The 13,036-nt window shown below is 45.5% G+C and overlaps 1 protein-coding gene across 1 annotated transcript in view; it reads right to left on the bottom strand.

Moving 5' to 3' along the window:
* Dock4 (dedicator of cytokinesis 4) overlaps positions 1-13,036 on the bottom strand; it is a 433,388-nt gene that overhangs the window by 816 nt on the left and 419,536 nt on the right. Inside the window, exons 46-54 of the mRNA XM_033755915.1 lie at positions 11,696-11,815; positions 11,245-11,366; positions 10,777-10,897; positions 9,714-9,795; positions 9,436-9,545; positions 7,746-7,818; positions 5,893-6,006; positions 3,104-3,165; positions 4-162 (exon numbers count right to left, since the gene is read on the bottom strand). Coding sequence (XP_033611806.1) covers positions 4-162; positions 3,104-3,165; positions 5,893-6,006; positions 7,746-7,818; positions 9,436-9,545; positions 9,714-9,795; positions 10,777-10,897; positions 11,245-11,366; positions 11,696-11,815 — 963 coding nt within the window. The remainder of the gene's footprint in view (positions 1-3; positions 163-3,103; positions 3,166-5,892; positions 6,007-7,745; positions 7,819-9,435; positions 9,546-9,713; positions 9,796-10,776; positions 10,898-11,244; positions 11,367-11,695; positions 11,816-13,036) is intronic.

Consider the following 13,036-nt stretch of genomic DNA (forward strand, 5'->3'; position numbering starts at 1 on the left):
CGCCGGCGCGGGCTGCTCATTCATCTGACTTTCGAAGCCCGAGGTTTCCGACATGCTACACCGGCTGAGAGACGAGATGCCGCTGCTGTAGCTGCCCGACAGGACGGGGGAGTTGGAGGTCAGTCCTGGGCAATGGTACTCCACGGGCGAGGGGGTGAAGCCCTGATCCCCGACAGGGGAGGGGAGACAGGAGGAGAAGGGGACAAGGCAGTCAGGGCCTGTGATGCGCCACTCCGCCCCCAGTCCCTCCGCAGTGCCCGAGCCTGGGCACTGAACCCTAAAGCAAGTGGCTGGTATGGCCCGACCAGGCTCACTGGCTTCCTTTCGCAAGGGGAATCTGGACCCTGGGGTGAGGGGGACGGACTGCTGCCCCCAGGAGAGGACAGGAGCAGGCTGCCACTGCAGGCCTCAGACAGGGGCCGCAGGGGAAAGCGCCTGCACCTTGGACTTACGGCCTTCAGAACCAGGAGACATGTGTACTGCCTGAGCCGCCCGCAGCGTGGGATTTTGTAAGGCAGTCACCATCCACCAACACCCTGGGGCGGTCACACAGAGCAGCGAGACTGCATCCCGCAGGGCTCTGCCGGGCCTGCTTCCACCGGGTTCACTCTCTGCCGCACTCCTTCCTCACCATTTTCAGGTACAAAGAGGATGAAAGTCATGGGCACGAGAAGCTGGAAGCGTATCATGAGCGCTATGCCCGGTGTCAGAGAGAAACCGGCGAGGAGAGCTTTGGGGGAGTCCCCTAGGTGTGTGCTCGAGAGCGCAAGACAGCACGCAGAGTGGTCCCGTCCCGGGAGAAGAGCCCTGACCCTCTGTTCTGCTGCCTTTGCTCCTGACTCCAGAGCTGAGGCTGCGAATGGGGGGTGCTGGGGCTGTAGTACAAGACGCGAGCTATTTCATATGTTGTGTCTTTAAAAATTCCTGATTCAGTTGCTTTTTTAAACTAGGAAAACTTCATTATAAAACTCCAGATTTCTGGCATTTCATAAATAAAGAACTTGCCGTTCTGTAATAATGGCATTCTGCTGCAATCGAGTACTATGCCAGCTGTCTGGCGCCACCTGGCGTCCGAATGTGCCTCTCCCCTAATGGCTAGTCTAAGGCCACGTCCTACGGGGTGCTGGTTGGGTACCACTGGAAAATGCTAAATGTTAAAATATTAGTGCGCTAAAGCTTTGCAATAAAGAAACCGGAATAACTTTGTAAGCTCAGGGTTTTCTAAACTTATTTGACCATAGACCAATTTTTCACTCACCACTTACTGTCCTAAAAAACTAATGTTCTGTGGAATACACTTTGAGAAAACTCCCCTGGGCAAACTTCACATTGATCTCTCATTGGAGAAAAACAACGCTGGAAGACTCAAATCCTTTCATTTAATAGGAATGGCTAATTAAGAGATTCATACTCTGTGCCACCTTTGTAAAAAATTAGACTTCGTATTCAAAATAAGGCAGGGTAAGGCCAGTCTTCTCTAAAGGATTAACCTTATCATTCCAAGGTTGAAAAAAAAAAAAAATTCTGTCAGCAAACTGCATCTAATCATGGCAAAGGCAGCAATGTGGTAGCAGTGTGCCCTCTAATGTAACCCAGGAGTCACAACACAAATGTTCAGTCCAGTTTCCCTTCCTTCAAATGGCGACAAGACAGCCAGCCAGTGGCCTGCAAAAATAAATTCAGGCTCAGGAGTCACAACACAAATGTTCAGTCCAGTTTCCCTTCCTTCAAATGGCGACAAGACAGCCAGTGGCCTGCAAAAATAAATTCAGGTCTGCAAAGAGATGGCACACACCACCTTGCTATCAAGAGCGGCGTGACGCTCCCTGAACATTTCAGCCCTTGGGTTCTTTTTATGTTTAAGACTTAATCCCTTAGACTACTTATTATCTTACTACTACTCTACAAAGTCAAATTGAAAAACAGAGATGGTAACTCCATGACAGCATGCACAAGCTCTTTGCGCGTGAGGAAAGCCATCTTGCTTTCCTTCCCCTACATGGGGATGTCAGGCAATGGCTTCCAAAGCAAATGCTATTGCATTTACTTAATGATACCAGCAGAGTGACAACAAAACTAGCAAGTAAGTTGCATTTACCAGCAAATCTCTACATCAGAAACTTGGGCAATGCAAATGAAATCATACTTCTTTGCAATTCTCTCCTTTTTCTTGGTCTTGCTTCCCAGATCCTCAATTTCTATCAACTACCCCTAACAGCACAGATGTAATCACAACTTCCCCCTGTGTGTTGGCAGAGGCTAATTTGTCTTTTTCACATTAGCTAGAACTACCTCATCAACAAGAAGGACATGAAGTGTGTAAATTCTAAATCACTCAGGTATAAAAAGGTTCTTTCAACACTTACTTCAACCTCTTATTTGCTTCTGGTGCTGCAGCTTGGAACACCAACCTCTCATAGCTTCTGACAAGCCTTGCAGCCAGTCTGATTCAATTTGGACGAAGACCAAATATTATTCTTTATCTCCAAGAGGGATTTGTATGTTTAGAGATGCTAAATAGCCTGTATCTACATGCCAACCAAATGTCTGACCTTTAAAGCTTTTTAGTTTTGTTCTCCAGAAATTTTCTTAGCCATTTTATCATCTTGTTTTCCACAATCAAGTACGTATATCTAATATAAATTATATCCCTGGCATAAAGAGAAAAAACTGAATTTGGCTTTGTCAAAGTGGATGAAATTAGATAAAGCCCCCCCCCAAATCCTGAGGAATATTTAGATCTTGATTACTGATTTTTTCAGTCTAAGAGTATGTGTGTTTGATGTACTTCAAACTGAAACACTAGACTGAAGAATGTCCCAGGAATGACACTGGGTGCCCATTTCTTTCCTAATTAAGTATATATTATAGTTTGCACAGTCTCATTGCTACAGTTTGGAGAATGAATCTAATAATCCAAAGAATGGCTACAACCACAGAGGAGGATCCTCAAGGGAGAAATACAGAATTGTTTCCTCCCATTTGTCTCCTGCCTCTTTTGTCTTGTCTATGCAAGAGGAAGTACCTCCCAATGTACTGGGGATAAATTTAAGACAAGGGAATCTGGACCAGTCTCTAGCTTCAGCCTCAGAAGGGCCTGTACCTTCAATGGAGACCGCCCAGCAGGTGAGGGGGAGACTGCAGTTGTGTGTCTTGCTGGCGAAGCTGTGGATGGAGAGAGATATAACATTTCAGTTAAGAAAGATCACTCTCTTGGCCATCTGTCAATGCCAATGCAGAGAAATGATCCAGTGTATGAGGACCTCCTAAACGAGGCAGTGGGGAGGGGCTGGGGAGACGGACAGGGGAGAAACAAAATGATGTCCACGTGAACAGGGTCCTCGTGGAGGCTGGCATTACCAGGACGGGGGCCGGTTAGCGAAAACCAGTTTCTTACTCGATGCTTTGACCAAAGCGACAGGGCCCCAAACTGGCCCCAAGTCCTTTCTTCTTCCCCAAAGTCTAAATGTTTCTCTACTCCTTGATCTCTCTGTCTTGCAAGGTACTTTTAGCTGAGAGGGGCCAGGAAGGACCTTGGGAGATAGCTGCTGGCTTTGGCCTGAGAAGCACTGGGAAAAGCAAGGAGGCAGCTTGGCACAGGCCCACGGGAGCAGATGTAATCAGCCTCCCCTTTCACTCCCACCCCATACTCTCGAAACAGATAGGAAGCTGAAAAACCTTGGCCATGTCCATACAAGAGATGAACAGTTTTCCATTTCTCCCCAGAGGCCATACTCAGTCCTCCCTTTGTCGCACGGTGGTGGTACTCTGTATATTCACCATCGTGCCAAGGAACAGTGATCTCCTTGCTTCTCCCACTAGATTTTCAAGCCTTCCCCTTGGGACAAGCACATGTGAAGGCAATGCCTAGAGAGTTCTCTAACATGTAGCTGTGTAGGGTCAAAGCCACCCAGGACACAGTCAGCGGGCAAGGGTAAAGCCACACTTTCTAACTCCACAGAGAGGTTTCAGGGAATACAGGGTATGTCGCTCTGTGATTAGCTGCCACATCCTGCTGGCTATCACAGAGAGGGTTACAGCTCCTAAGAAAACTACAGAAAGGCTGGAAGGAAGACAGACAGTTACAGAGCCCCACAACAGTGACCACAGATGACAACATCAGGACAGACCATGAGAGCAATCAGTGCAGAAGGGACGGCAGCCTTGCCAAGTTAAGTGCATCCCACCGGAACAGGGAGAAGGGTCTACTGCCAGGCTGCGGGGTTGCACAGTTTTCACTGGACATGCTGGGATGGCATTCACCTTCTAACACCAGCATGAACACTCCTACCCTATCAATTGGGAGCTCCAATTATGGAAGGAAATCTGGAGAAGCCAGTCCTGAGTAGGTGCTGTATTTCTGCCATCATGGTGGCAGAGAATGAGTTTCCTGTTCCTCTTGAAGCAGGCAGCTCTGACAGCATCTCAGCCGCCCAGGCATGCAGTGCATGATCGCAGAGAAATTTCTCTGGGAAAGTGTTTTCTTACAGCCCTAAAATAGTTCCATCAGCACCCTTGTTTTCAGGTTGGACCTACCTTAGGAATCTGACTACCATCAATATTATTCCCTAACAGTAATTATCAGTATTGTTTCTTTAAAAATGCCTTTCAAGTTCCCAGTGTTAGAGACACATCAGGTTTAAACTGGAGATGGCCGAATATATATGAGTCATGAGTGAAATATAAATAATTTGGCAGATGAGTCACTCTCCTGAAATCACACTGATCGATACAGTAATGCCGATGATCAATAAGTTTAAAGGTATCTCTTGTTCTGTGTGAAGACCTCAGAGGCCTTTCCAAACTGTTAGTGACTTCACTTTTAACTGTGACAAATTTAGAACAAACTGGATAGTACGTAGTTTATTTTTAAAAAGGTAAAGTCAGCTTTCTTTTCTTAGTAAAAAAGAAAACAGAAGGATGAGATGTTAGAATAAAGCAAATGAAATATAAATGCTTGGGCCCGAAAAACATCCACGAAGAAAACAGCATCATATTTTCTCTTGTTCTTAAGCCAGTTGCATTTGGAAAGCTGCAAGCTTTCTTAGACAGAGGTAAGTGCCAACAGGAATATTCTCATCTCAGGAGCAGGCACAGCCGGTGAAAAACGGCCTCACATGCAGGCCATTGATCGAATGGCTTGTTCCAGAAAGTAAGTATAGCACTATAAACTCACAAAGAGAGTTCCTTTTTCCTTTTGGAGGGGTGCTCAGGACTGGACCCAGGGCCTCACGCATGTTAAGCATGTGCTCTCCTAGGAGCTGTATCCCTGGAATCATTTTCAGGGGTTTAGAGAATCTAGCAAGTAGACAAATCACCTCGAAGGTTTGGTAAAAACAGATTCTAGCTTTGTTTCAGAAATACTAAAGCTTGGACTCAGGCTGAGAATTTGCCATGACCCTAAGGGATGCATTGCCTGGAGTCAGCCCTTCGAGAAACACCACCCTCGAATACAGACCCCTCAAGGCAGCAGACAAGCATGGGTGCCAGAGCCCATCACAGTCCCTAGTAATTAATCTCTGTTTAGCGGCGATTCAAGCCTGCATCAGTCCTAAATAAGACTGAGCAAAGCGGCTGAGTGAGCAGAGCCTGGTAAGAATCAGGTGGCACAAGCAGAGGACAGAGGAAGTACGACGGGCCCAGCAAGTAGAGGCCCAAGGATGGTGCTTGGGGACAGCACCATATGTCTGCCTGAGGGGTTTCTCAGAAACAGACCATGGTGTCAATCTGGGGAAGGGGGAGGACACTGTAAACAATTTATGCAGCTACCAGAGTTTTTACCTCAGAAACCAAATGCCTACCTTCGTCTGAGGAATTCAGGACAAGCCGGAGCAGTCAATAAAAGTTATTTTTATAAAAGTGATTGTGCAAATGCTTCAAATAAATACCCACCAGTCTGTGTGGGTCTTGGAGGGACAGGGGGAGAGATAAGTTTCCCACTATCCGACATGTTCTTGGCTTCCTTCCCACTGTCCAGGCTCCAGCTGCTAGGGGTGGGATTCACAGCTGGAAGGGAATAACACAGCTAAAAACACATGGTCCCGCTCTGCCCTTCGAATGCTTGAGATCTTAGAAGAAAGTAAGAATTATCCAGAATGAAAAGATCAGCTGGATTAAAAAACAAAAACAACCCAACAGGATATCTCCTCAACACTAAACCTCGATTAAACTGGTCACCTAACAGAGCTGACATTTAATTGGGTGAGAGCCTGTCTCTTTATTTCCCCCAAGCTGTCAAACATAACTACAAATCTCTACTCCAGAGCACAGAAACTTGTTGGGAATCACAAATGTGTGTAGAGAGTAGAAAATAGATGGAAGATAGTCACTGGGCTACTTTGAAATTTGTTTTTTAGTGGAAATTTCTGGACAAGTGGCACCTAAAACAGGAGAAGGCTATGGCAGGCTGACATCTCAGCTGTTTGGCAGAACCACTGGGAAAGAATGGCGCACCACACCATCCCACTAGTCAGCTCCTCAAAGAAGGGACTCTCGCTCCTGAAATCGATGGGTCCCACTGATGCATGTCTTAAGAAAATAATGTAGAGAACTGACAGTGTCCTTCCTATATCGGAACCTCTCTGCTCCATGCTTCATGAAGATGCAGCCCCAGGGCAGGACACACAGAGCTGGGGAAAGTCACCGTGTAACCAAGTGACAACATCCAGTCCTGGAGGTCAGGAGCTGGATCCCTGTACAGACACTGCCATCCCATGGACGGGGGAGGATTCCCATATTTTACCACTTGACATGAATGAAGTGGAAATACTCTTTCTCTACTCCTTTTAATTTGCTCTGTGGTTTTCCTTCATAGAAGGGGTGAGAAAAATAACACATTACTGTGTTCTACTCGCAGAGATCAAATGCTTATGATGCGAAGGCTAAATTGGTGCTTTAAAATAATTTTGGCTAAGTTTTCACTAATTTCCATCTCCCTTTGGAAAGTTTTAATGTTAATGTATCAGTGTAGCCAAATGACAATACAGTCTAGCTCTTAATGACAGCAATTAAAGTACACTTTACTGGGACATTTCATTAGGGACTCTTGATTTATTGGCCCGTGGGGCTGCCTCTCTTTCTGAGGCTTGACCCTGAGAGAGGTGAATGGGTGACTTGCTGTGAGCCCTATCCCCACAGTTAGGAGACAACACTTAATCTGCTCTTCGTCTTCTGCTGTGTTGCAAAGACTAATGCTAACTGGCTACTTATTGCTGCGCACGTATTTGGTTCTCATTTATGTGTGTGTGACCTCGAGGCTGGGCACATTCCATTATGCACTGGATTGCAATTCTTAAACAGTATTTAATTGTACAAGAGCCATATCTGAGTCACGGTAAACAACAGATGAGCTGGCTGAATGAGTCTTGTAAAAGAGGCAGAAGATGGGGACCAGAGAATCAATCTGGGAAGTCTCGGTGTTCATTGTGCTGAACAAATAGCCTAACTGGCATCTTTGTTTCAGGAAGAGAAGGCACTGCCTGGGTGACTCGCTGAATGACAACAAAGAGTCACTAAACAGAGGTGTTCCTGACGTGCTCACATTCTTCCAGATAAATCTCACAAGCAAACAGGTAATGGATGGATCGTGAATAACAGTCTTTCACTAATTCCTTACAGAGAAAACTAGTCCCAATGACTAAGGACCTGGAGCCCTGCCTTTCACATGACACACAGAGGACTGGAGAAAATGAGGACAAACACACCCTTAACACCCCAGGACCGATGAGGGGCTGGTTTGTACCCACCTTTCTCAGGTGCAGAAAGATTGGGGTCACTGCGTGGCGAGGCCCCGTCTCCAATATGATTAAACAGCATCCTCTGGAAAGGGACAAGAGTCTGTTTTTATGATGACAACATGGGGGCACTGGAGGCCTTTTAGAAAATAACATGATTATCTCCTTACTGAAACACTTTGTTCAACATATTGTATGTATGGTGTGATGAGCCTAGGAACAAAGAATTCAATTATATTTAAAGAGAAAAGTGGGGAAGAGCCTTAGGTTTTGAGAAAGAGAATGCAGCATTTAAAAAGTTTGTGTCTCATTTTAAATATAAGTGTTCATAATAAAGTAGGGGGAAAAATAAATAGTAAAGCTATTTACTATTAAGCTACGGTGTTCTTTATATATAAAAATGCCAGGCAGTATGAAATGAAAGAATTAAAGGAGAAACAACAGCTGAAACAGTCTGCAGCAAGTGGGCTTTAACTCTTTCATGTTTCAAATCCTACATCAGGTAAAAAACACATATGAAATGGTTAACATTCGATACTTTTTAACTTACAAAAGCACCCACTTGGCATGGCTCTACCTAATATGCTAAAAGAAAGAGTGCCAAGTCCTCAAAAGCAGATGCATTATAGCACTGCGTGTTATCATGGTTTTGGCACCGTACACATCACTTCAAATTTAACCCATAGCAGAAAACTCCAGAATCAGGAAAGGCTCTCAGAGTCCCCCATGCTGGCCACATGTTCCCCCCGAGCGGATGGAACAAACTGTGAGATCCCCTTGCGATATCAAGTGACAAAGGGAAATAAAACTGGTTAGCTGCTTCAGCCGCACGCACTCAGATATAATTTCTGCAAGGCATCAGGGTTGCGCAGAGGAGGTTTCCTGGGACTTTCAGGAGATCACACAATCAGCAAAGATAAACCAATCAAGCCAAATCCCACTCGCTCTCATCCACTTCCAGATGCAGCTACAGACTTCTGCCAGGATGGTGTAGAAAAACAGACAAATTAGATGGAGTAGAAATAACTATTTTTCTCCACTCCTAAGTTAGTCCCAAATAATCTGTTAAACTGCAGGCTACACATAAATCTTCAACTTGGAAACCACCCTTCAGTGTTCACTCAGACTGAGAAGGGTCATTCTGAAGGCCAGTTTGGGGTGGAAGTGAGGGCCACGTTCCCGTGCCCTCAGTCCTGAGGAGACAGCTTGGCCACACAGCCACGCTGGCCAGATGCCGAGAGAAGGGAAGCAAGAGCCACCGACTGCTCCTGCCGTCTTGGGGACCTCAGGAAGGGACTGGAAGCTCTCTCAATAGGTACGGCCACAAAGAAAGAGGGCCGGGCAGTATGCTTCTCCTCCAGAGGCTTTCTCTGACGAAAGAATCCCCTAGACTTCTGCTACATACACATGCAAACACACACAGGCAATTCATCCACCAGCTCCCCTTGCAATGCTTACATAGCAGCAACGAGAGTCAGAGTAAAGACTGTACAGGTATTTCCCATTTCCCCTCGGCTTCGCTGTTCAAGGAACAGCCACCGGCCCCTGCCAGATATGTGGCTCACAGAGAAACCCCTAACAACAGGCAGAAAACAGACCGCTCTTCACACAGCTGTGCGCTCCCACACTGTACGTGCGTGCAGAGCTGGGAAGGCAATTCCAGATTTCCCCGTTTGCTACTTTCTTTACCCGCAAGGTGTACCTGAGAAGGCTCCCCGGGTGTTGGATAAATGGCACTGCATGGTCTCTCTCTTGGGGACAGGCAGGAGTTTTCTCTGGAATGTTTGTGTTTGTCAGACAACAAAGGAGAAGCTGAGAAGAGAAAGAAAGAAGACTCATCAGCCAGGTGGCAGCGCTGGGCTTGTTTGGAGAAAGCCGGCACGTTGTGGCAGTTGGCACAGTCTCGGAAAATGAAGCCAGTTCTTGGGGGCTGGAAGGTTCTCTGGGCACCCTTACTCTCCCCCACACCCTGGCACTGACCTCTGGCACTTGATGGAGCAGAACTTGTCACATTAGGTGAAGCAGAGTGAGTAGAACTCAAGCTTGAGGTAGATGGACTTGGCTGGAAACACAGGGAGCCATTATCGTACCCAGTTTAGAAGTTTTGCACGATGCTGACATACTTACAACAAAATTGTCACAATATATATATTTTCAAATTAGCAGAAAAGGAAAAACAGAAAGTGAAAAGGTCATTTAGAAATACAGCAAAGCCTTACTAATACAGACTGCTGAAGAGGCCTGCCTGAATGAACCAAGAACCTGGGAGTTTCACTGCTGCCAAAGGAACAACTCAGCGTTAGTCCCAGCTATGGCCTATAGCTCTGCAATAGCAGCGCACTCCCTGACCGAAGACTCAACAGACACTTCACCTGCCTAGGGCTGTGAACAGTGAGCGCTTCTGAAAGGCAGCGGGCCTGCCTTCTCGTTATTTTAAAAGGCATTCACAGTATAGATTTGGAAACAAGTCTTGTACCCCTTTTCTACAGATAGGGGTGGGGAAAATTCAGCTTAGTCCTACTGAACTATCCTAAAGGCCATGTTAGCAGTGTCTACAGAAAATGTTTTATCCTCAGATTTATATTCACCCTAAAATGCCAAAAAATTCGATTTTAAAAGAAATTTCTTTATCACGGAAATTTTCGGATACATATGTAAGTAGAGAAAATGTTATAATGGACCCTTCTCCAAGAATGTCTTCTTCAAGAGGCAATGCGGGATATGATAAGAGGCAGCTGGTGTCTAACACACCCCAGGAGTCCAGGACTGAGGAAGCCAACCGAGATGGCTCTCAGAGCTAAGCGGTGCAGCTTGCCTGCTTTTCCACTGCTTGCTCATGTCTTCATAAAGGGACGGGAAGTTGGGTGAGAAACGTCTCTGCAGACTCCAAAAACCAGTAAAGCAAGAAGAACGTCTAAAGGTTTGTCCTTAAGTCAAGTTCTTGCTTGAAGGTCTGTTCATGAGCACAGCAGAATGAACAGACGCTCTCGTGATTGAGACAGAAAGGGAAGAAACACGAGCAGACAAAAAGCTAATAAAGTACCTGCATGTTAAAGACTTCATCAGAGCTTTCTGATTGCCCTGTAATATTGCTTACTTCAGCAGAAGCTTGTGAGGACAGTGAGGAGGAAGAGTACCGGTTGACAGCTGGGTAACTTAATGGGCTGTTTCGGGGGAAAAGAAACAGCTGTTAACTCAGGCTCTGAATCGTGCTTTATCCCATACTGGCATGGTGGAACATCGACAACAAAAAAACCCAAAAACGACCCCCAAAACAAACCCATCTCATTTTGTTGTTTCCTGTTTGCCTCACAGAATCCAATGTTTGAGCTTATTTATTTCTCGGGCTATTGCTGCTTTACCAGTGGCAGACGTCTGCAGCTGCCTCGAGGGTTAATTATTCCATTAAGAAATAGCGTATTTGACAAACTGTGCCATAAAGAATGAGAGAATCATTCCAGATCATCTTGTGGGGGTGCCAAGTTGTATAATAGTTCAGAATATAACTTACCTGCGTCTAGGAATTACCCTGGTACCATCTGGGCTCATGGAAGCAGGTGCTGAGTTTCTACACACTCGGGGGCTTCCATTAGGAAAATGGACAGGACTGGCTTGAATACAAGTAGAGAATTCCTAAGAGCATGGTGAAGAAAACATTTTATCACAGTAATGGTATGGGCAGATTAACATGAGATATTTAATATACTAGACACACATCATGAATATCACAAAACCATTACACAGGCATCTATCACCATAAGTTCTCGTATTAGTGAGCCTTCCCTCACACTTTTGTTTTCATAAAAGCTAACCATGGCAAATGGCACACAACGTGATTTTAGTATTTGGTGCATGCTGTAGTTTGGCAGAAAAACCAAAAGATGTCACTGTTGATCCTCTCTCTAAGAAAAAGCAAATGGCAGTGGCCAGATCGCCCCACTGTGGACACTTAGAGTACATACCTGTATTCCTAAACTTGACTTCATCACAAAGAACTGGTCGACCAGCTTTTTGTGAAGGGGTCTCATATCTTGAGGCACAAATTTCTCATGCACGGCCAAACCAAATTCCAGAATCTGTGCCTTAAATAACATAAGGAAAAAACTCACATTAATGATTACCTCTCAGCAGGGCTTGCTTCAGCCCAAGCACCGTACTATGCATTTTTCAGGCAGTACTGCTAATCTGCTGATAGGAACAATTAGCACTTTACAGGTGAACAAACTAAGAATCAGAAAAGTCCTGAATATACAGTAGTAAAGGGGGGATTTGAACATTTGGGTCTGATCCCAAACCTTGATTTTCCTACTTCATTTCTGCCAAGCTTCCTTTCCAGGTATTTTAGATCTTTAGTTATGATCTTTCTTAATCCTCTGCCTCCTTGCTGCCCATCCCTCTCTCTCGTTACCCTCCTCTCCTCCATCAGCTTCTGTGGCCCCCACCCCTCCCATAGGTTTTCAAGACCTGCCCGTGATAAAGGGGAAAGGTACAGGTATTCTGCAAAGTTGTTATGGTTCTTATTTTTATTTAAAAATATTATATTTATTCACTTATTATAACTCAAAGCATTATATTAAGCTGGCCAGTTTTAAGTAGACGTTTTCTTGCTGTGAGGCCCCAAAAGAAATGAACATAAACATGCAGCTTTCCTTTGTGCAAATATCAACAGTGTGTAATTCCTCTGATTTGAATGGCAGCTATGTTTTACATTTTAAAAATTCTCCCGTGCCATAGCAGTCCAAGAAAACCCAATTTTGTATTCTGGGACAAAAAAACACAATAGCACAAGGTCTTGTATCTTTGTGGGCTGTGAAAATTCTAGATTGAAAGATCAAGGTCAAACAGGACTGACCTTTGTGGATGACAGAATCCAGAACCTTCTCTAACAAGTGAGACTGCGGCAACTCCACTTCTGGATGCCCACCCCATGCCAATACACTGGCATAAAGAGGAAATACCCTGAAATACACCTTTGAAAGGCAGAGATGGAGTGCAACACACATCTGAGGTGTAAAGGGAAAGGCTGAGCCCTGAGTGAGGAGATGGGAGGGTTGCAGGGTTGAGTCTAAGTTTAGGAATCACCAGTCTTCTACAACTGACACACTACTGTCAGGCAACCACCCTCTTATTTAGGTAATGTTGCAAGTTAGATCATCCAAGAGGTAGATCCTGGCCTGGAAACTGGGAGTGGGGTGGGGTTGGGGTGAGGAGGTCACTTCCTGAGGGTGGAGCAGAAGAAAGACTTGGCAGAAAAGAAGTTGAGTTCCCAGGCAGGAGAGCCAACTTGTACCAAGCCTGGGATT

Source organism: Fukomys damarensis, unplaced genomic scaffold (genome assembly GCF_012274545.1).
Source record: "Fukomys damarensis isolate Sample0158 unplaced genomic scaffold, DMR_v1.0_HiC HiC_scaffold_4, whole genome shotgun sequence".
Classification (NCBI taxonomy): Eukaryota; Metazoa; Chordata; class Mammalia; order Rodentia; family Bathyergidae; genus Fukomys; species Fukomys damarensis.